General features: G+C 40.1%; 2 protein-coding genes across 7 annotated transcripts in view; one reads left to right on the top strand and one right to left on the bottom strand.

Moving 5' to 3' along the window:
- Positions 1-10,162, bottom strand: part of setd2 (SET domain containing 2, histone lysine methyltransferase) — a 21,002-nt gene extending 10,840 nt beyond the window's left edge. The window contains exons 1-5 of one of the 2 annotated variants that reach the window (XM_044207376.1): positions 9,628-10,162; positions 8,015-8,136; positions 4,481-4,502; positions 269-4,338; positions 7-138 (exon numbers count right to left, since the gene is read on the bottom strand). In XM_044207376.1, coding sequence (XP_044063311.1) covers positions 7-138; positions 269-4,338; positions 4,481-4,502; positions 8,015-8,043 — 4,253 coding nt within the window. In that variant the 5' untranslated portion in view covers positions 8,044-8,136; positions 9,628-10,162. The remainder of the gene's footprint in view (positions 1-6; positions 139-268; positions 4,339-4,480; positions 4,503-8,014; positions 8,137-9,627) is intronic. The other variant, XM_044207375.1, reaches the window with a different exon arrangement.
- Positions 9,044-20,697, top strand: gra (granulito). Of its 5 annotated transcripts, none has more exons than XR_006379148.1 (8): positions 9,044-9,190; positions 14,452-17,796; positions 18,830-18,912; positions 19,033-19,091; positions 19,600-19,657; positions 19,798-19,904; positions 20,018-20,076; positions 20,162-20,697. XR_006379148.1 is itself a non-coding variant. In XM_044207377.1 (7 exons), exons 2-7 carry the CDS (start codon positions 18,831-18,833, stop codon positions 20,187-20,189), a joined length of 393 nt encoding a protein of 130 aa, XP_044063312.1. In that variant the 5' UTR covers positions 16,582-17,796; position 18,830; the 3' UTR covers positions 20,190-20,697. The 5 variants fall into 5 exon arrangements, 1 of the variants encoding a protein (XP_044063312.1); XR_006379149.1 differs by lacking the exon at positions 9,044-9,190 and adding an exon at positions 10,482-10,619; XR_006379146.1 differs by lacking the exon at positions 9,044-9,190 and adding an exon at positions 10,638-10,907.

The raw sequence follows: 20,697 nt of genomic DNA, 5'->3' as shown, positions 1-20,697 counted from the left end.
ACTTACCACTCAATCATCAGCAGCCGGTTTAAACAGTCTTCCCCGCATGCTAATACTCCCCTTGAACGCTCCTCTCTGGGCAGCACTGGGCACTCACATTGCATTCTTTTGATATCTCGATGAGATTTGCTCTTTTTTCTGCAAAAAAACATTAAAAAGCTTTCAAAGCTCGAGCTGAAAAGTAGGCTACTTAAATGTTTTATTATGAGGTTATTCTTTGTACAAACAAAATAATTTGTTTTGTTAATCAGGATGGACAACACCTTACCTCTCAGTCAGGTACAGGTTCTCCTCAATCAAGTCAAAGTAAGGGGGCATCTTCTTAGACTTGGACGACTCTCTCCATTTATTCGCATCTTGAAAGTCTTGCAGAGTGAGTGATGGACGGTGCACCTCAGCTTTGACATGAGTTTCCTTAGAGACGTCAGTATCTCCTTGACGCTCCCTCTTGCCTGCCGGCCCAGCTTCGGCCTCATTGTCTGAATCAGACTCAATCTCTGGACGCCTTTTCTTGGGAGGGCCCCGGCCTCTGTGGGGTCTAAAACTGTCTTCTCTTGGGGGGTCAGGCACAGCAGAGCCCCTGCTGTTGCTGCTTATTTCATGACCTTGTACAAAGCTTGATGACCCAGGAGTGTTAGGTCCATTGCATTCAACAGCAGTTTTACTAAGATTAGATAGTTTATGCCCACTGTAGTCATCATGGTCATTAGTTAGGGAGTCAGGATGGATTTCACCTGCAGGATCCTGATAATGTTCATGCACATGGAGGTAGGGTTTGCTGTTAGTCTGCATGTTTGGGGATTGGTGGTTCCAGGAGGCATTACTCTGCACATGCTCCTGTTCCTTGGGAGAGGTTCCTGTCAGTTTAGTGTTCAGTAACTGTGGCCCATGACTGCTATCAGGCTGCTGGTATGTACTACTGGGCTGTTCTGGTTGCGAAAAATCCCAACCCAGGCTGAATCCATTCTTGTCATTTATATTGTCAGCATTGGAGAAATCATCATGTAGGTAATGGGAGTACATCCTTTCACCTCTGCTGCTTACATTATGCTGTATGTGCCCTTGCTCACACTGTCTGGAATTATCAAGGCTGTGGGCAGGATCTGTGGCACTTCCATGGGCACTGATATGACCAGCCATGTAAGGCTGGGCACGGATGGAGCTGGAACCCTCCGAGTGACTGGTGCTATCAATCATATTACTCTGGGATTGACACAACATAATGCTATTGGATGAATCATTTACACCAGCACACGAACCACTGGTCTCCACAAATGCAGTGGAAGGACTCCCCTGCCTTTGTCTTGGGACTTCACCGATATTCAGGTCAGCTGCTATACTAGCATTTTGCAGTTCTGAACTATTCATTGGAGTGCATGGGGAAGCTCTCGTGTCCTGTGTATCTATTGTTAGGGAAGAATTCTTTGGCACCACCACCACAGAATGCAATCGTTTTATAGCCTCGCCACAATCAGAGTCATACTCCGAGTTGTCACTATCACTGGCCTCACTCTGTCCTCCTAATGCATCCTGATTAAGTGATGTTCTCTTATTCAATTTGCTCTTCTGTGCACTGTCCTTGGATTTTTCTTCATGACCATTCCAACTCTGCATCTTTGCAGCTTTGTCAACCTGTGATGTATCATTTATGTGCAGAGGCTCATCTGTGTTTGTTTTTTGAGAAACGCTCAATTTTAAGTCACAGTGGTCAATGCTGGTGCTCGCTGGTGAAGGCTCACTTTGGTCTTTGTAGTTATCGGTCATGGATGTGCTGTCTGAGCCGACTTCCTGCTTAGAGATCTCAGTCTGCTTCACCAGTTTGGAATGTGTTTCAGCTTCTTGCTGAATAGCCTTGTTAATGTCTGAGTCTTGTTGGTTACTGTCTTTAGAAAACTCAATTTTTTTGACAGAGATCACCTTTTTAACAGTAGGCTTACTCTCTGCACAAAGTATCCTCTGTGGATTATCACTCTCTGAGGCATCCTGCCCAACAATATCCCATCGGGACTTTTTGGTAGTACTGCTGCTCTTTTTCACAGTATCCATTTTTTGCTGTTCAATCGTCAACTGATTCTCAGATTCAAGACATGATGAATCAGATTTGAGCAGCACACTTGTGCCACACTGCTTGTCGACTGTCGAAACTTTATTCAGCTCAACAATCTCTGGTTTAGTGTTCTGCTGGACATCATGTGTGACAGGTATATCTGTTGTATAAAGTAAGGACTTTGGCCCTGGTGAACAGTCAACAACTTTCTTGTCCTGGCTGCACATTATACTATCATTACTACTGCATGGATTTAAGACAGCTGCATTTGAGTTCACATGTGGTCGGTTACTAGAAGAAAGGGTATCCTTCACATTGGTCAAGTTTTCCAGGGCTGCATTTACATGCTTTAGGCTTTCACTTGAGGTTATAGCTGAGGCATTTTCATTCTCAACTTCAGGACCTGATTTTGTTTCTTTTGATCTCTTGGATGACGATTCTTGCAGACTCTTATCAGTGCATGAGACCATCTCCTTAAAATCCAGATTACTAAGTTCATTTCCACCTGGTTGGGAATCAGAGTTTTCTTTTTCACTCTGAGAACACGATTCTGTGGTGTTTGCACATGATGGTGCTTTTCCGGGGCTGTGAAATATGTCATTCGATTGTCTATCATGTCCGCTGGTTTTCACAGAACATCTAGAAGGGGTCATCTGCTTTGAGTCTGGCCTACTGGTTTTCTTTTGGGAGTTTTTACAGTTCTCCTCTGAGCCAGAGCTTTTGTCAGAGGTCTGTGATTTTCCCTTATGATCTGCCTCAGAGTCACTCGAGCTGCTTTTTTGGCGTTTTTCATATGTTTGAGAGTGGGTTTGCATATTGGAAGAAGATGATTTGCTGTTGGTCTCTGACTTGTGATGGGAGCTAGATTTACGGTAACTGGAATCCAGATCAGGAGAGCACTTGCGCTGGGAATCAGAGTCTGATAGTCGCTTTGAAGTCCTTTCAAACCTTGACGATTGTGTTCTTTTATCCAACTCCGAGGAGTGAGGAGAATCTGCAGATTTAGAGGCCTTTTCAGATTTTGAGTAGGAAGATGATTTTGACTCTTTATATGAGCTTGCATGGGCAGATGACCTACTGGAGTCACTAGTCCTTGTCCTTGTCTTCCTATGGTCATCCTCAGAGTCAGAACTGTCCCGAGTTCTGTCAGTGCGAGAACGAGAGCGTCTTCTCTCTCTGCGTGGAGAACTCCTGTGTGATCTCCGATCAGAATCATGATAGTATGACCTTTCAGAGCGGGATCCTCTGTCACCTCGGGATCTCTCTGACCTGGAGTGAGATGAACTTGTTCGAGACCCTCTTGATCTAGACCGTGATCTAGACCTGGACCTTCTGCGATCTTTGTCTGATCGAGATGAGCGTAAAGATATGTGTCTAGAATCACGGTCTGATTTGGAGTAACTAGAAGACCTTTCATGATTCTCTGACCGCTTAGAAGAACTTTTTTCCTTTTCCTCCGCATGTGAACCAGAGGAAGACTTTTTCACCTCTTTGTTTCTACTGTCAGAGTTCGTTTTACCTTTGGAGTCAACTGATTTGCGACTGGAAGACATCTGGACTGAATCTCCATCAGATTCTGAGCCAGGGGGAGCACTATCAGATTGGGACCTGGTTTTCCTTTTGTATACCTTACTGTCCCGCTCAGCAATGCTGGAACTCTCTCCATGTTTTCCTAAGGAAGCAGCTGGCTTCTTGAGGCTAGGGGTTACCCTTGTCTCAGAGGCTTCAATGTGAGCATTCTCAGAGGGGCAGACACTGACGACATTCTGAGGCTGGGGTGTTGGGAATTCAGTTACACTCTTACTTGTTGATTTCAGCAGAACCTGCAATTCAGAGGAGTGCGGCTCCTCTGGCACAACAGATGTTGGTTTCTCTTCAGTTACAGAGACACTGAGAATTTGCTTCTTAAAATGCATCTTTGCTAGGTCTGTCTTCGGTTTAGTGGCTGAGGAGACTGGGGTTTCAGACTGTGTGTCTGCTGTTGATGTTGGCACCATGGGTGTCTGCTTTTGCTCATTTTTGCTGTCTGTATCCTGCCCGCCTTTGTCTGAGGTTGACTGTGACAAAGCAGGGAGAGGTTCAGCGATAGACTTTTCAGGACTGGCAGGGATGAAGAACAGGCTCTGCAGTGGCTTCTTGGTCGGTGCGAAGCTGAAGGACACTTTCTGACGACCCTGATCCTCTAGGTTGACCTTCATCTTGGTCCCTTTAGGCAGGAGATGGTTGGATAGCATGACTCTGGGAGACAGGCTTTTGATTAGAGCTGCCTTGGATAGGCCCTCCACCTTCACCTACAATAAAAGATAGACCACAAATAAAGCTATAAGCTGAGTTTTTGAAAATCATGAAATTAAACATAGCAGTTGTATCATAACAAAGGCTGATGTGAAAGCAGGTATTTACACTCATTGACTTTGTTTAGTTCATACTTACCGAGGCACCACTCCCCTCCTCTCTGTGGTTACATAAGAACATCATGGGAGAAAAAAGATAAAAGAAAGAAATCAATTTACACAGTTAATGCAGCACTACAAATAACAATTTTAAGATGATCAGGAGGGATATAAGAAACCAAAATTCTCAAGGTAACCTTGTGTGATATGAACATGTCCCTGAACTTATTGCATGTGCTCCTAACTGTTAATGCCTTCGAAGCACAACATCTGTTGCCCAGTCTACAACAGTGTTAGGTGTACTCTTTCCACTGCCTACTCCTGTAACTCTATTTTCCCAAATACTGAAGTGCAAGAGGCCCGTTATACTATTAATAAGCATAGTTGAGATTTGTCTCAATGTTTAAGTAAATTAAATACTCATATATAGAATATGCACTTTTGATTTAAAAAAAATCTAAAATATTGTTGCCATTTACAAATAGAGTGAAATAGGGGGAACGGCTGACATGCGACAAAACTTCTAGGATAGATCCCAATTCTTTGCAGTCATATCATAGCATGTGTCCAGGATACATTATCAAGTTGGTGCAGTGAAGAACAGACATTGACAGAAAATAATGGATTTGAATGGCAGGTAAATGACAGTACAAGTACTATTGAGGCTGTCAGGTTTACTGGTCTATAGATTGCACATATACAGGATTTTCCAGTATCTTTTACATGGAGAACTAACCATTGGAATAGCTGAAAGAAGGGAGTAGGTGGCCATAGTAACTTGAAAACAAAATAAATAAAACAATGCTATTTATTTAAAACAAAATAGTGCCTTTTCATTATGAATGTTGGCTAATAATAGTGGTAAAAAAACAACAACAAAAAAAACCCCAACAGTATAAAAATGTATCAACATTAGGATGTGTTTTGCAAGTACATGGTAAATGGATAGACTGCATTTACATAGGGCCTTTATAGTCTTTCGACCACTCAAAGTGCTTTACACTACATGTCAACATTCACACACACATTCATATAAGGTGCCAACTGCTGCAAGGTGCCAACTGCTCATCAGAAAGACTAATGCTCATTCACACACACAGACACACAGACACACAGACACACAGACACACACACACACACACACTGATGGCATAGCCTTCTGGAGCAATTTCAGGTTCAGTATCTTGCTGAAGGACAACTTGGAGGGCCAGGAATTGAACCGCCGATCTTCCGATTAGTGGACGACCCACTCTATCTCTAAGCCACAGTCGCCCCTTAATACTCAGCACGTCGATGGTCTTGAATATTTCATTCACCAAACCTCAGCCTCATTTCCACTGCATGGTACAGCTCGGCTCGACTCGCTTTTGGTACCAGGTACTTTTCACAATTTCGTTTTCCACTGCAGATAGTACCACGTGAAACTGCTGTGGCATCATCTTTAGCGCGACACAAACACAAGAACAATGGAGAATATCGTGTTTTTGATTCTCAGTATGTGGCTGTTTGTCACAAGGAGTCAAACTTTGTTTCTGAAAAGGCTGATGGCAGCAAGACAAAACAGGGCTCCAGACTAACTTTTTACATTGGGGGCACTGGTGCGCCTAACTTTTTCATTTAGGTGCACCAGCACATAATTTAGGCGCACCCAATAATGCGTTAAAGTGTTAGCATTTTTTATGTCAGTTCCCAACCACATTGGTAATTGTAAATGATTGTAGACAGGAATAAAGGTGCAGATAAATTTTTTTTTAATGGACTTAAATTTAGTAAAAGGTAGCTCTTCTTTGGCTATATTATGAGCAGTATTACATTTTATTATCATTTCTGACTCTTCACTGCTTTGGTTTGCTGCTGCCTGGCGCTGAAACGCTGAGGGAAGAGGGGCTGCTCTGCGGGCCTCACACCTGTCACGGCATAGGACGTGTTTATTGGAGACATTGTTCTTTTTAAACATTTCAGTTTGAAACGTCGATGGTCCGACAGCAAAAGCACTATTCCCAGTAGTAATGCGCGGACCGCAGTTATAGCCGCGGAGCTTGCAGATAATCGCGGATCGGTTGGCCCAGGTCATAAAAATTAACATTCTGATTAACAGCAAATGGGCTATGGGTGGGTGAACTAGGGTGAAGCGTCTCCTCATTAAGAGAGACGCTGTGAGCATTTACACTTGCAGAAATCAGAAATCCATTCAGACAGAATATAGCAAAGGTTAAACTAAATTCCCGACCAAAAATGATGATCATTGCACTGTAGATGGTGTGCTTCACTTTTTCACATGATACAACCCCCTCAACACCACTGAGACACCAAACAAAGCCACTATGGCTTAGAATGTAAAGGCCATATGAAAGAAAAATGATCTGTATGACAGACTGAAATGTGTTTTTGACATATACATGCATATGCATATACATACACACACACAGACATTGCTGAGACTAGCAACTGGTGTTGCCAATTTAAAAAACAGCTGAAGCAACAAATCTAAAAAAAGGAGAAACACAGAGTATTCAACATGTAAAAAAATGAATAATTGGGTTTTTGTTCGTCCTTTTGTGCTATTAAAGTGTGTGCGCTTTCCTTAGGGTAGGCTCATTATGGGTGCAGGGCAACAATTGGGTCATTTAATCCTTTAGGATTTCATTTTTTCCTTTTTCTCTGTGACCTTCAAAACAAGACACTTCTGCAGTGACATTCATAGAAATCTCTCTCATATATATATATATATATATATATATATATAAGTATTTCTGATTCTGATTCTGATATATATATATATATATATACACAGATATACACATATATACACACACACGAAGAACTTCACCCTTTTAGCTTAACGTTGAAAAATTTTACAACCAAATATTTTTACACCAAATGTAGGAATGTTATTCCAACGGTAATGCACAACTGTTTCATGTTTCAAGATAATAAACATAAACAAACTGTGAGCATAACTGAAGGTAACATCCAATACCAAGCCTTGTGGTCATCCATTGTTCCTATACGGTGACATAACACTAACTGATACCTGATTACAGTACCTGTAATTATTTTTCTGAAAAAAAGTCCTTTCCTAATAATGATGAAGTCATTTTGATCATGCAAGAGAATTAAACTATATGTCTTCACTTTTTATTTAGAGGCATTTCTACCATTGTATACTACTATCACAGGCACTGATGTACTGTATACTGTATCTGTGGCAACAGTGCACAAAACACAACCTATCTATACACTGGCCAGTCAAAAATAACAACAAATAGCTAAAAGCTTGTGAGGACAACATATTATCAGAAGTCAAATTTTAAAAGAGAGCCCAAAACTTTATGCAGAGGACAGTCTTGTATTTTCAATTGTCAAGTGTGTATGAGTGTATAAATAATGACAAGGCTTAGGATGACCTTGATATCAAAATGTTTTCACAGTAAATAGGTGCCAGAAAGATCTGCACAGACTGCATCCAACACAAAATACAACTTGGTAACCATGCTAAAATGATTTCCAAAACCATGTCAAACTACTCTAAACAAGACAACAACACTGAGTTGCATTTTGTGCTGTCTAATACCTGATTTCTGACTTGAGCAGAGTGTCCATTGTGAAACTCGTCTAGGATTAGAAGGCCTGAAGAGGCTGCTGGCCAAGAATAATCCAAATCAGAGAAATGAGCCCTCCAAAGTGACGCCACACCTGACAAAAAGAAAGATAGGGATGCAATGAACTGAGTCTTGTTTGTCCACAACAGCTTACAGCTACTCTGTCAGGAACTTTTATAATTTTGACATTGACATCTGAGAGAAGTCCTACAAATGCTGAAATTCAACTTTTTGTTTGACATTCTACATATAGTGTTTAATAGTGGTTCTGGCTTGTGCAAAACACATTGCATGTACACCACGTCAAAAAGTGCTGTGGTGTCACATGCTTTCAACCGTTGAGTAACGACAACAGGCGTCCCTTCCTGAGATTCCTGTTATCTATCGCTACCAGTTGCATGTCTTAATATTTACGTCTGTTATGAGACAAAGACTCCCCCTTTTCTCAGCTTGGTGGGCTGTTACTCTCTACTGCTGTCGCTTCAGTTGCATCACAGCAACAACAAAAATAAAAGGTTACATTCACCTATGGTTTAAAAATAGTACTATCATGGTCGAACATAGACGAAAAACATGAATGCAGGGCGAGCAGAGAACATGCATCTCATCAATAAACATGTAAAGCGCAAGCAAATGGCCTACAGAAAACAAAGGGTGTCTGGAGAATGAAGATTTATGTGAGAGAACACGTCGACACTTGCGAAAACAAACGGTTTGAAGCAAATTAGGAAACTAACTAAAGCATGGCCTGAGCGGGAGGATTAAATGCAGCCAAAACATGGCCTTTAAAAGGATTATTCTAACCACTGTGAAAACGAGCAGAGGATGTGTAGAAAACTATCAATTTAGTTAAATATGTTATCAAGATTTGCTAACTAGTCATACTACATCATTTATATAAGTAATAAGCAGGCAGGTAGGGCGACATTGACTTGGCTGTGACGCTGGTTTATAAAAAATATCAGAACCAGCTAAGCTAACTTGGGTAAGCTAACATTAACAGAGAGCTTCCGTGGGCCATCTTTAAAGATAGCGTTAGCTCGTGTTGTGCTATGTATAATTAATGTTAATGTTGACTACCCAGCCATTTTGTGTTTGGGAATGCGATCAATATGACGTCTGACTGGGTATTCGTTTGCGCAGCAGAGGTAAACAATCACATTTGTTTCTATAAACGAAGACGGCTAGCCAAGGAACTCTACTAGCATCAGCAGCTAACGCTAGCTGGGTTAGCTTAGATAGCTAACTCTCGCACTGAAACTAGCAGCCAGTAGGCTAACGTTACTGTTGTTAACTTATGTTGTACTTATCGATCTTTGATCTGCCACGAATGTATAAAGTCATAACGATTAAGGTTTTCTCGACTTGCGGGGAGCTCGTCACTTGTCTAATTCAATTAATTAACAGAAAGGGTTTGATATACGTTTCCGTTTTAGGATATAATGGACCCCTATACTCGAGTTTCTGCACCCGGCTTTACTAGCATGTTGGCTAATGATGTTTTGTCTTACTTGTGTGTAGGAAGATGGTTAAACTACAATTAACGTAACGTTAAGTAAAAATCGGCGGTTCACGAGGTACTCACTTCACGAAGTGCTTAAGGTCACAAGGTTCCCCCATCTTCGAAATCACCTATAATCGGCCCTTTGTAAGACATCAAGCAACAATGTATGCCGACGTCAAATCCATACGGAGCTGTCGGAAATGATCGTCGGCTCAGAGGCTCCGCTGCTGCTGCGCCCCAGCTTCAGCCTGGGTGAATGTTGGTACTATCGAGCTAGCATGAGCTCACATAGTTAGCCAAGAGTTGGAGGAGAGATCGAGAACACAAATGATCACGAAAGCCAAGCCCCAGAGAGTGTCTTAATTTGGTCAAGGTGTAAATTACAATTAAAGTGACAATCCGATCTGCTTGAAGGATTATGAACATGTCTTTGGAATACCTTTTATTCCACACTGATTCTCACAGTGTCTCTCTGGCTGTGGCTGCTGTGTTCAACAACATCACATGATGTGGGAGAATAGCTGGCGCGAACCCTGGAGTGCCCTGCAACCAGCGATTTACTAAATAAAAAATATACAGACACAACTAAAAGCCTCACAACCTTGTTCGAAAAAAAGCAACAAAATAGTGAGGGAGATAAATGACAGCGCAACATCGGGGCCCTAAACTGAAACAACTTTACTTGGTCTGTATTTCATGGTGGCCACTGAATAAAAATATGTATATACAGATAAAACTCTCAGCAACATGTTTTCGATGCTTAATTTCAGACCTCAGGAGATGCCTGCTGTGGGAGAGTTGGGCTTGTATTGAATATTATTACAAAATTTACAAGTCTATCAGAGTGACAAGTAAGGTAAATGTAGAATTAAGACTAGGACACACATATCGTGGAAACGAAAGCGTCAGATAAATGTCAGACTTGTAACTGCTGCAAGTAAAACGTTGAAAATGTGATGATAGGTTGTAGTAGCTTCAACGTAGAAAGAGACAGACTGTGAAGGACGTGATTGTAGAAATGGGAAGGGAGTGGAGCAAAAGGTCTGTTGGACATAGGGGACAAACAATTGAAGGTAGGAAATTGCTGTGTTTAAATAATTACATGAAACAGGTTTAATATCCAGAAACTCCTTATGAAGTCCTGATGTTATACACTCAGGGACAGTAGGTGGCGGCATGCACCTATCACGTTGGTTTGCAGCACGCTTTTACAAGAAAGGAAGAAGAAGAAGGGAGGAAAAAAAAGAAAAAGAAGAAGAACATTCTTCATTGCACTTCGAGTGACACGAGGCCGAACTTAACTGATCTGAATCTATCCGCTATTCTCGGTTTTTGCTCGAGAATCTGTGCTTGTCAATTGTGTAAGTTGTGTCGTTGGTCAGGTGGCTATATCGTGGTGTTATTAATAAAGAATACATTGTCATTGCCGCGGGTCAGTGTTGACCCTGTAATGAGCTAAAGCTAGAGGCCTAGCTGGCTACATAGCTAACGTTAGCTAAGATCGACGTTTTTCTGAGCTTTGTTTGGACTGAAAGGACTTTTGCCACCTTCCTTGCTAAAGAACTACTACGTTAGCCAAGTTAAATTGCACACAATGTTACAGTAGTCTCAGATTTTGTATGTTGTGTCACTTAACGCCATTTAACGTCGCGGTTGTCGATAGAATGCTGGCGTTATTAATGGCGTCAAGAATGCTGTGTATTTGGTTAGCTTAGCTGAGGTGGCACTGCTCTTGAGTTACTTTGTAGCTTAATGCACACATGGTGGATTTAACTACGCTTTTCTCAGTCAGTAGTGTTAGATGGTGTGACAGCTAACGTTAGTCCCATTGGCTTTTTGTTGAGGGAACCAGGACGATGCTAACTTAGGAGTTGGCCTACAAAAATACGTCATCCCTGCATGGCTCTATATGGTGTGGTATCTGATGACTATGTGAAGCCATGTTATAGCTTGATAATTAAGTTGAATTGCTATTTGATTGCACATTATTTATTGTGGATTTTGGTTCAGAGGTCTGGAACCAAGCTATCCATGTCACAATGACGGATTACCATGTTGTGGAAAACCTTAAAGAAACATACAAGTGACTTTGTACAATCAGCCCAATAAATCCTATGTACTTACAACTTGCTGACAACCATTTTCCAGTGGGCTCATTGTTTTCAGTTCATTTTAGTACACTATCAAAGTCACCTTGCAGATAGTTGAAACATATTCAATATAGCTAATCATAATGAAACACACGTCTGCACTGGTCTTTGTTGAAGTTACTCAATTTTTTGAGTTTTAACAGTTAAAATTGCGGAGTGATTTGTGAATCCTTCCTGGTGGTGCATTTTAAATGCTGAAGTGAAGGTCTGACTACAGAACTTCACAATTCAGCTGCCACATAGCATTGTGTTCATAAGATATGGTGTTTGAAAACTCAACAGAATACAAATAATTATCAAACATGAGTGTTGTAAAAACTTGTAATAATTTTGACAGTTGTATTGAATGGTGAATGTAAATTATTTTGCTGACTTTAGAGTGGAAGACAGTTTTGGCTACATAACGGCACAAAAACGCACCATTCCTCTACATCGAAATTCAGTGTGTTCTACCGTTGGATCATCAGGGCTGGAAGACCTGCATACTAGTTAGTAAACAAAAAGTTGGCAAAGACGTAACTCTTAAAAGTAGTGATGCTTTCTCAACAAAATGTCAGTCAGCAAATATGAGGAGCTCGGACGAGAAGACGATTACACTCTGCAGAACAACTGTTGTACTCTATCAGTTTGCCCCAGAGTATACAGAGAAGGAAATGTTGCTGATGTGAGCCAAGTGTGTCAGAGAACGGGCAAGAAGAGGGGACGCTATCACCGTCGGATTAAGAAGAACCCCAGCCTCTGGAACGAACAGCAGTGGTGTAGATTGCCAAACTATGCACTCCACAAGAGTGTTTTTGCTGCCATGAATGGAATATTCTGTTAGAGGAGTAAGAGCAAGGCAACAATGGAGTGGATGAACCGTTATGAGTGTATCCTGATTTTGGCCCTCTCCTGCAAGCTGATGAATTTGTGCGTCCCTTGTAGCTTGTATGTTTTGGTCAGAAACGTGGTGTGTTTCATGGAGCAGAGTCTTTCCAATCAGAACTACTCAAAGGTGGAAAATCTGTGCTGCTAATCGATCCAACACGGAACTACACAGAAGGAATGTGTTTCTCTGCCATAGAAATTAGTCCTAGGATAAAAGATTGTCTTATGAGCAAAATCATAATAACCAAGAGTTATGAATGTGGATGTGTGTGTTTTGGCGGTTGAAGTACCTGAACATTTAATTTTGAAAACGTAAACAATTTGGCAAAATATTACAAAAGCTAAAATATGGCTGCATGCTTTGGGAAATAACTGGCACTAAAAGGTCTAAGCAAATGAGTTATTTAGCTTAAACATGCAAAACCATTGGTATCGTCCTTTACCGCACTGTGAAACTTGAGTATTAAAGGGACAGAGGTGGGCTGCAATTAGCACAGCCACACAGTTTTGACTGTCTCAGCATTTGGTAATGCAGTATTTCTTGTTTATAGTTCAATGTTGTAAATGTACAATTTACAAAATTAGATATGTAATAACTGTTTTAATTGTTACTTTAGTTGCTCTTTGGCTTGTGGTTCCTGCTTTGGTTGGATTGTAGCTGGTGCTGATGCGATAACCTTGATATTGTCCTTGCTGCATAGTAGCTATGTCCCAGTTGAAGAACTGCCTTCTTTCAAGTCTGCATTTCAAGACCAAATTTATGATGGTTCAACAAGGCTGTCCTGTTCCGAAGGCCCCTCCAAATGCATCGGAAAAATACTTGTTCAGACCTTGGAGTTATTGATCACTTTGTTGGCTGAAGAAGTGGAAATACTTGGTGGTAAATGTCTGACCTACCGTTGCGATGGATACCTGGATGCAGCATTAATGTTGGGGAAGGGTCATAAACATAATATGATGGCTACGGTGAATCCTCTGCGGACTGTTGCATTCTGGGAGATGACACATTTTCAGTCTATTAGCCTTCAGCCATGCGAAGGTTTCAACTTTATCAGCTATGTTGTTTTACTAAAGAATTGGCCTTTAAAACATTTAATTTGCAAGATGCATATTTGTTAAATCAGTTAAGCCAGTTGTGGCTTTCAGATCAACTTAATTTACGACGTTATTTGAATTATATGTAATGAATTTGAATAATTAAGATTTAAGTGTGTGAGCTGTGCGCAACATTTTTCTATTTAACATAATATGGTTGGAGTCCCCCCCCCCCCAAATGGTGTGACTGATTGAAAGGGTCTCATAAAATTGACCTAGGGCGAAAAGGGAAATGATTGTCCCATATAGATTGCATTGCTTTGTGTATTTTGACTTGCTGCCATATTGTCCTTTTTAAGCCAGCGTTGGACTGCATTTTTGAATGTACTGGTGATGGTGCTGTGACAATGGTGTTTTCAAAAGTGTCTGATTAATGATGTTGTGGTAAAAGTAAAGAGTCTTGTGTGGAACTTGATTGAATATACAGTAAATAAGATTTTGGTTGGAATTGTTTGGAATGTGATTTGTAGTTCACATTTTACTTCATTAATCTAGCTGCCATTTCAAAAAAGGGCAGATGCTTTAAGTTCAATATTGTGTGTTTGGGCTTTCCACTCCAGAGCGTGAACTACAGTGTATGTTGAATTGTTAATGTTAACCTCACCAATTGGAATTTGTCTGTTTTTAAAAGCAGTTGTGGGCATTGATCGTAATGGTGTCCCTGGTCTCTGACGTCCCATCTCTCACATTGCTATTCTATTTCAGTGGTGTTATATTGGTATGCCAGGAAATTGGCACTGAGCTAGAGAAGCTCAGTTGGCAATAATTCTATTCTATACCCTTCTGTCTGCAGGTGCTGTTGTTTGTGCTTCAGCATGGCGGTCGTCATCCGTTTACAGGGACTGAGAGTCACAGCAGGCTCTGAGGATATTCGCAAGTTCTTCACTGGCCTCAAAATTCCAGATGGAGGGGTGCATATCATTGGTGGAGAGCGAGGTGAAGCTTTCATTATCTTTACTTCAGATGAAGATGCAAGAAGAGCCATGACACGGTCAGGGGGTTGCATTAAGGGTTCATCTGTTACATTGCTACTAAGTAGTAAAACAGAGATGCAGAGCATCCTTGAAAGAAGTACAAAAAATGTAGAGCTAGATCAAAAGAGGCGACTTGAGGAGAATGCAAGACATGCTAGAAGATCTGTGGACTCTGAGGTGGGCAGGAGGTCAGGTAGCAGATCGGTTCATACCCCTCCTCCCCAGCACCAGAGGGCTTCAAACACTGATGACTTCTTGTATGTGTTTCTAAAAGGAATGCCTTTCTCTGTGACTGAAGCGGAAGTCCGTGACTTTTTCAGTGGTTTACTTATTGATGAAATAGTCTTGATGAAAAATGGATATGGTGCGAAGAATGGGCAAGGTCTCGTCAAATTTGCAACAAGAGAGGATGCATTTGAAGGCCTGAAGAGGGATAGGAGATATATTGGGTCAAGGTATGTGGAGGTTTCCACAACAACAGCAGAAGATTGGCGTCGGGCTACTGGTAACATGTCAATGGCTGTCAACACGTACGACAACTTTGAAAGGGAGCGATCACCTATTCGCAACCAGAGGAAACCACAACATCGTTCAAGGTCACAATCCCCTTTGGCCCAGAGGCCCGTTGTACCTTCCGATGATGAGTACTGCGTTTTGTTAGACAATCTGTCGTATGCAGTGGAAAAAGACGACATAAAAAAGCTTTTTCGTAATGCAAAGCTTGAGGATGACCAGATCCTGCACTTAATTGGCAGTGATGGGAGAAGAACTAGATCCACATTTGTGCTGTTCAAGAGTCTGCGTGACTATTGTGATGCCTTAACTCATGAAAAAAGACAGTTTCTCAACCGATGGATTTATACCCGCCCAATCTCAAGAGAGAAAATGATCCCCCTTCTGAAATCTCAGAGCATGAATGTGAGACCTTCTGGAAACTCTGAAAGGTTTGAGGAGAGGTCTCCATCTCACCCCAGTGATGCTTATGACGGTGAGAAAATGTGTCTGTTTGTGCGGAACCTGCCATTTGATGTACGTAAAGTTGAGATCGTGGACTTCTTCCATGGGTTTAATATCACAGAGGACAAGGTGTTTGTGCTACGTGACCATAAAGGTGCTGGGATTGGGAAGGCTTTGGTTCTCTTCCGGTCTGAGGCAGAGGCTACGAGTGTACTCTCTCTCAATGGACGAAGGTTTCTTGGGTCAGAAGTCATACTGAAATGCATTTCACGTTCTCAGATGCGGCAGTTGGGTGTTGAGCCTCCAATGGTACAAGAGCCACTGCCAAGAGAGGAGCAGTACTCAGGCAGGAGCAGCGAGGCACCCTGTCGCCTTGGTGACACTGAGTACCCTCACTTTAGGATTCCTCATGATGGTAAAATACCAATGACTAATGTACAGGCTCAAATCCATGGAGGCTGTGATTATGAGCCTTATGCTCCACAAGACAGAGGTAATGGCGTTCGTGGTGGATTTGGTGCCTCAGTGCAGAATTTTGATGGTCATACCTGTGTACAGCTAGTTAATTTACCATTCCAAATCAGAAGTGAAGAAATCTATGACTTTTGCTATGGATATCGCATTATCCCTGGATCTGTCTCACTGCAGTATGACCAGAGGGGAAAACCTAAAGGATCTGCGACTGCAGTATTTGAGTCCCGTCAGGAGGCGTTAACAGCGGTTGCGGAACTGAGTGGAAGACCAATAGGTCCAAGAAAAATACAGCTACTACTTGTATGAAAGTGACGTTGCTTTTCATGGCACCCAACATGCCCTATCAGTGCGGTTTGGACATACAATGTTTATTGAAGCAAATTTGATTTAAGGGAAGCGATGCCTTTTCTTTCTTTTTCATTCATGTGGCGTGGCTTTATATGATTGTGATTACAGTGAATTTAGCTATATAGGTTTTCTTGTAACTGCATTTTTAAAAAAATATTAGGCAATATAGTCTGTTGACTAAATATAGGTATTGTATGCAATGCTCATCTTAAAGTGAAATACTAGATTTTTGGTTTACTCATTTAAATATTTTTGTTTAATTAAAATTGCAACACAATGTTTTAAAAATGTATGTACATTTAATTTTACTGTGATTATTGTGAAAAGTGTGGTTTTTATAAAAACATACCTTTTGAGTTGTCAGTTTTTCTTCACAGATCTGTCAGTGCATACAAATTTTGCTTGCTAACATAAACCTTATGTATATAAAGTGCAGGTAAATCAGTTACTGATAACCTTCTGTATTCATGATTGAATATTAAGTTGGGATATTAAGTATTTGCTTTTTATAATCATCAGTCCAAGAGTAAGACTTGTATAAGGACATAATCACTAGGGAGAGGAGAAGTGACCACTGTGAGAATCTGATGTGTATTTCAAATATTGAGCTTACCCCTTTCCTCTGATATAAAAATTCAACACCAGCGACAGGTGTAGCATCCTCTTTGGCTGCTGTTGAGATGGAGTTTGACAGTGAAAACCACACTGATGCCAAAACATACATGATTGTTCCTCTTCTTTGGGTGTACAGCAGAGATAAAAACACAAACAGTAATAAACCTAACAAAATTTAACACGTAGTGGCACTCTTTAATCTATAGTTGATTTAGGTGCTCAGTATATCAGTTCATAGTGTACTGTTTGAGTTTTAACATTTTAGCTGTCTCTGAAAGGTCTAAGTTCTTGGACACCCCCCACCCCCAAAGGAAAAAAAATAGGTGCAAAATTCATTCTACAGCAGGGACCTCAGCACTCTTATCAAAAAGCTACACAGTATGTTTTGTTGTAATTATATTGTAACAGACTTGGTGAATTTTAAACCATTTCCTACTCTCAAAAAATAAAAATGGAACTTTTGTGGCAACATTTCTGACTATCATACCTTCCCAATGACATGTTGAAATAAAGAAAAAAAGCCAAAAAAAATTCTTTAATGTACAATATCGAATATAAGCCACACGTACCCATGTGTGCTTATTTGGCAACATTTGTAAGCTATTCCCTCTGGTCTGCTGATACTGACATTGTTATGATCTTACAAAAAAATATCAAGCTTTTATTTTGAAAGTTTTTTGACCGGAAGTTATGGTTTGCTTTGACTAGCATGACACCGGTTGAAGTGAGCAGGCTAAAAACCACGCTGAGGGAATTTTATAGAACTACAGGTGAATAATTAAACATAATATGTCTTTTATAGAGTATAACGACTACGTCGAGAACTCGGAACTTTAACGTATGAGTTACTAGGCCAATGTTACTAGCTAGAATTATGATTTCGCAGAGTTGAAACTTCTGCATCATTGTCAAGTTTAATTTGCCATCACTTAACGTTAACTTATTCACAGTTAAGAGTCTTATTTGGTTTTGTTAAATTTATAATGCGAAACCGTGTACGATCGCTATAGCCACAGTGCCGACCGTTAGAAAAGCAGTGATTCGTAAACGTTTAAACAAACGCTAATGGTAGCCGCTTGCCGTTATCATGCAGTCCATGGCTTACACAGATGTCTGCCATGAAACACTTTGTAATGGACAACAAGAATTTTCCAGCTGTTTCCAAAGTTGCGTCTTTAATGCACAATTATGGTATAAATACTTTTAGAAACAGTTTTCTACAGAGTTCACAAATAATTAATTTATGTTAAGTTAGCTTACAGTTAATCTACTTAAGCTAATGGGGCCAATTTAAGTTGTTTGTGTTGAATATCTCACGTTAGCTGTTATGCTACACTCAACCTGGGTCAGCCCTGGTCAGTGACTGCTAAATGTTTGTTTTTTTCCCCCTAGTGTTTATTTTATCAAATTAACCTAGCTTCACGTGAGAAACTTGTCGAATTATGTAGGATGCTTATGATGGTTTATGAGCTAAAATACTTCTATAACATAGCCCTACCAGTCTGCTATGAATTGGGAAAGATCAGTTGAAACCTGACATCCAGCATAAATAGTAAAACCCTATACATTTCTCAGACACTTTGGAGTAAGAGTTGTAAGTTGTATTCCTTACATACTAGTGGCTTTGAGCCACTGTAGGACCCCTAATGGTGTGCAAACCCCACTTTGGAAAGCACTGAAAAGTAATATATTGAGACAGAAATGTCTGCCTGTAGAAATACAACACTACCCAGCATAAATGTGATGAGCAAGCCCTGTAGAGTGTAGCAGGTTTAAAACATGTTTGAACCTTACTGACACCAGAATGGAGGTATCAAGGAGAAGAATCCTCCAGAAACATCTGGAGCCTGCGAGACCCCTGCGCCGCTCCCTCCATGTTGACATTGGTAAGCAGTCTACACCAGTTGGTCAAACTTAATTTGGAATGGATCAAAGGTGTCAGTTTGAACTTTATTGTGTTCATATTTAACGGCATGCTCAAATGAGAATTCTCTCTCTTCATTTAGAGCCCAAAATAAATGCTGCTACATGTGCACAGGCACTGATGGAGGAAGTGGATCAAGAGGTAAGAAATCCCAAAGAAGAAAATATTTTGGAATTATTTTCATTATTGATTGTTCTGTCGATTATTTCTTAATTAATCATCTGTAAAATGTCAAAACATTTTGAAAATGCCTGTCACAATTTCCCTTCAAACTGCTTGTTTTGTCCGAACAACAGCCCAAAACCCAAATGTTCAAAATATTCTAAAATACTCAGTTTCCAATTATACAAAACAGAATAGCAGCAAATCATCACATTTGAGAACTTGAAACCAGACAATGTTTGGTATTTTTTGCTTGATAAATGACTTAAACAATTATATCGAGTAACAAAAAAGGTTGCCAATTAATTTTCTTTTGAACAACTAATCAATGAATAATTTCTGCTCTTCAATATTTTAGTCTCTCTGATTCAGGCTTAGTGTTTTTTTCCCCATTAACATTACTTTAAATAAACCATTTGCTTGTAAAGCAGTTGATTTAGACAAGCTAAAGTTTTCTAAAACAATTTTCTAATTTTGTGCTTGATAGTCAAATGTTGGCATAGAGCAGTTCTACAAGATTGTCAACCTCCACAAACAGAAAGAAGGTAAGACGCACTGGACACTTTTATTGTAATGCTTACGTGTTTATTATTAGTTATTTTTCTAAATAGTAATTTACAGTTGTGGTTTGGCAGAAGGCCCCTGAACTGTCAGAATAACAACCTACTTTCTATTATTTTTGTAGGCAGAATATCTTACACAAGAGATTTTTTAATTGGACTGGCAAGTTGTCCTGAGGCCAGGAAGAAGCCGGAATTCTTGCCAGAGCACCCCATAGTCTTAACCGAGGCAGTAAGTTTGGGATTCGATTTTATTGTGGTATCCTCACTAAATGGTCAAAATAATAATAATAATAATAATAATTAATTCTTGGATTGAATAATGTTTTTGTACTATCTTAACAGAGAGACATTGAGCACCTAAGGCCTCATGAAATGAGATGGAATGGGGGAAAAGAAGAAATGTGAGTTTAATTTTATAATGTGAACTTAAGTCACAAATATGAAAAGTATAAAAAAATAATGTTAATATTTGTTTTCTGTTTTTAGGGTGACAGAAAAGCTTCACTCACCTTAAGACATTTGCACAGGTGTTCACTACCCAAAGAGTGTTTTTGTTGTTGTGTTTTCTTAGTTCTTGTCTTGGTGAATTTAATTTAACTTTTTAAACTAACGTTTAAATTTGCATGTTTATTATTTTGAATGAGACTGATAACAGTTTGAGGTGAAGTTGCACAAAGTCATAACACTATACACCACTTTATTTGCTCAAGTGTGAGTATTGCATTTTTTGCTTACATTTTTCTGCTGTGTACGATTTTTGGCATGAGTGAAGTATTTATATTTTGTAAAAATGTTTGAAACATAAGATATTGATGGCTGTGATGGTAATGTTTCGTTTAAAGAAACTGAGGGGAAAATGCCATTTAATGCAGACTCATCATCACTCATCATATTAGAGTCATAAAAGAAACCGTATCTTAAGTGATAGTGGTCAAAAAGATGTTTGTCATCAGCATTGTGATTTAACATGTCTTACTAAACATGTTAACTTCTTCTCTTATAAAGGACAGTTTGGCTCAACA

This window comes from Siniperca chuatsi, linkage group LG9 (genome assembly GCF_020085105.1).
Source record: "Siniperca chuatsi isolate FFG_IHB_CAS linkage group LG9, ASM2008510v1, whole genome shotgun sequence".
Lineage (NCBI taxonomy): Eukaryota > Metazoa > Chordata > Actinopteri > Centrarchiformes > Sinipercidae > Siniperca > Siniperca chuatsi.
The sequence above is the reverse complement of the archived record's forward strand: the minus strand, read 5'-3'. Positions and strand labels throughout refer to the sequence as shown.

Bases quoted from the DNA above. Each gene is read 5' to 3' on its own strand.
- gra (XM_044207377.1), top strand. From the start codon at position 18,831: ATGGAGGTATCAAGGAGAAGAATCCTCCAGAAACATCTGGAGCCTGCG. The intron at 18,913-19,032 runs GTAAGCAGTCTA...CTCTTCATTTAG, and splicing joins CTCCCTCCATGTTGACATTG to AGCCCAAAATAAATGCTGCT. The intron at 19,092-19,599 runs GTAAGAAATCCC...TGTGCTTGATAG, and splicing joins TGGAGGAAGTGGATCAAGAG to TCAAATGTTGGCATAGAGCA.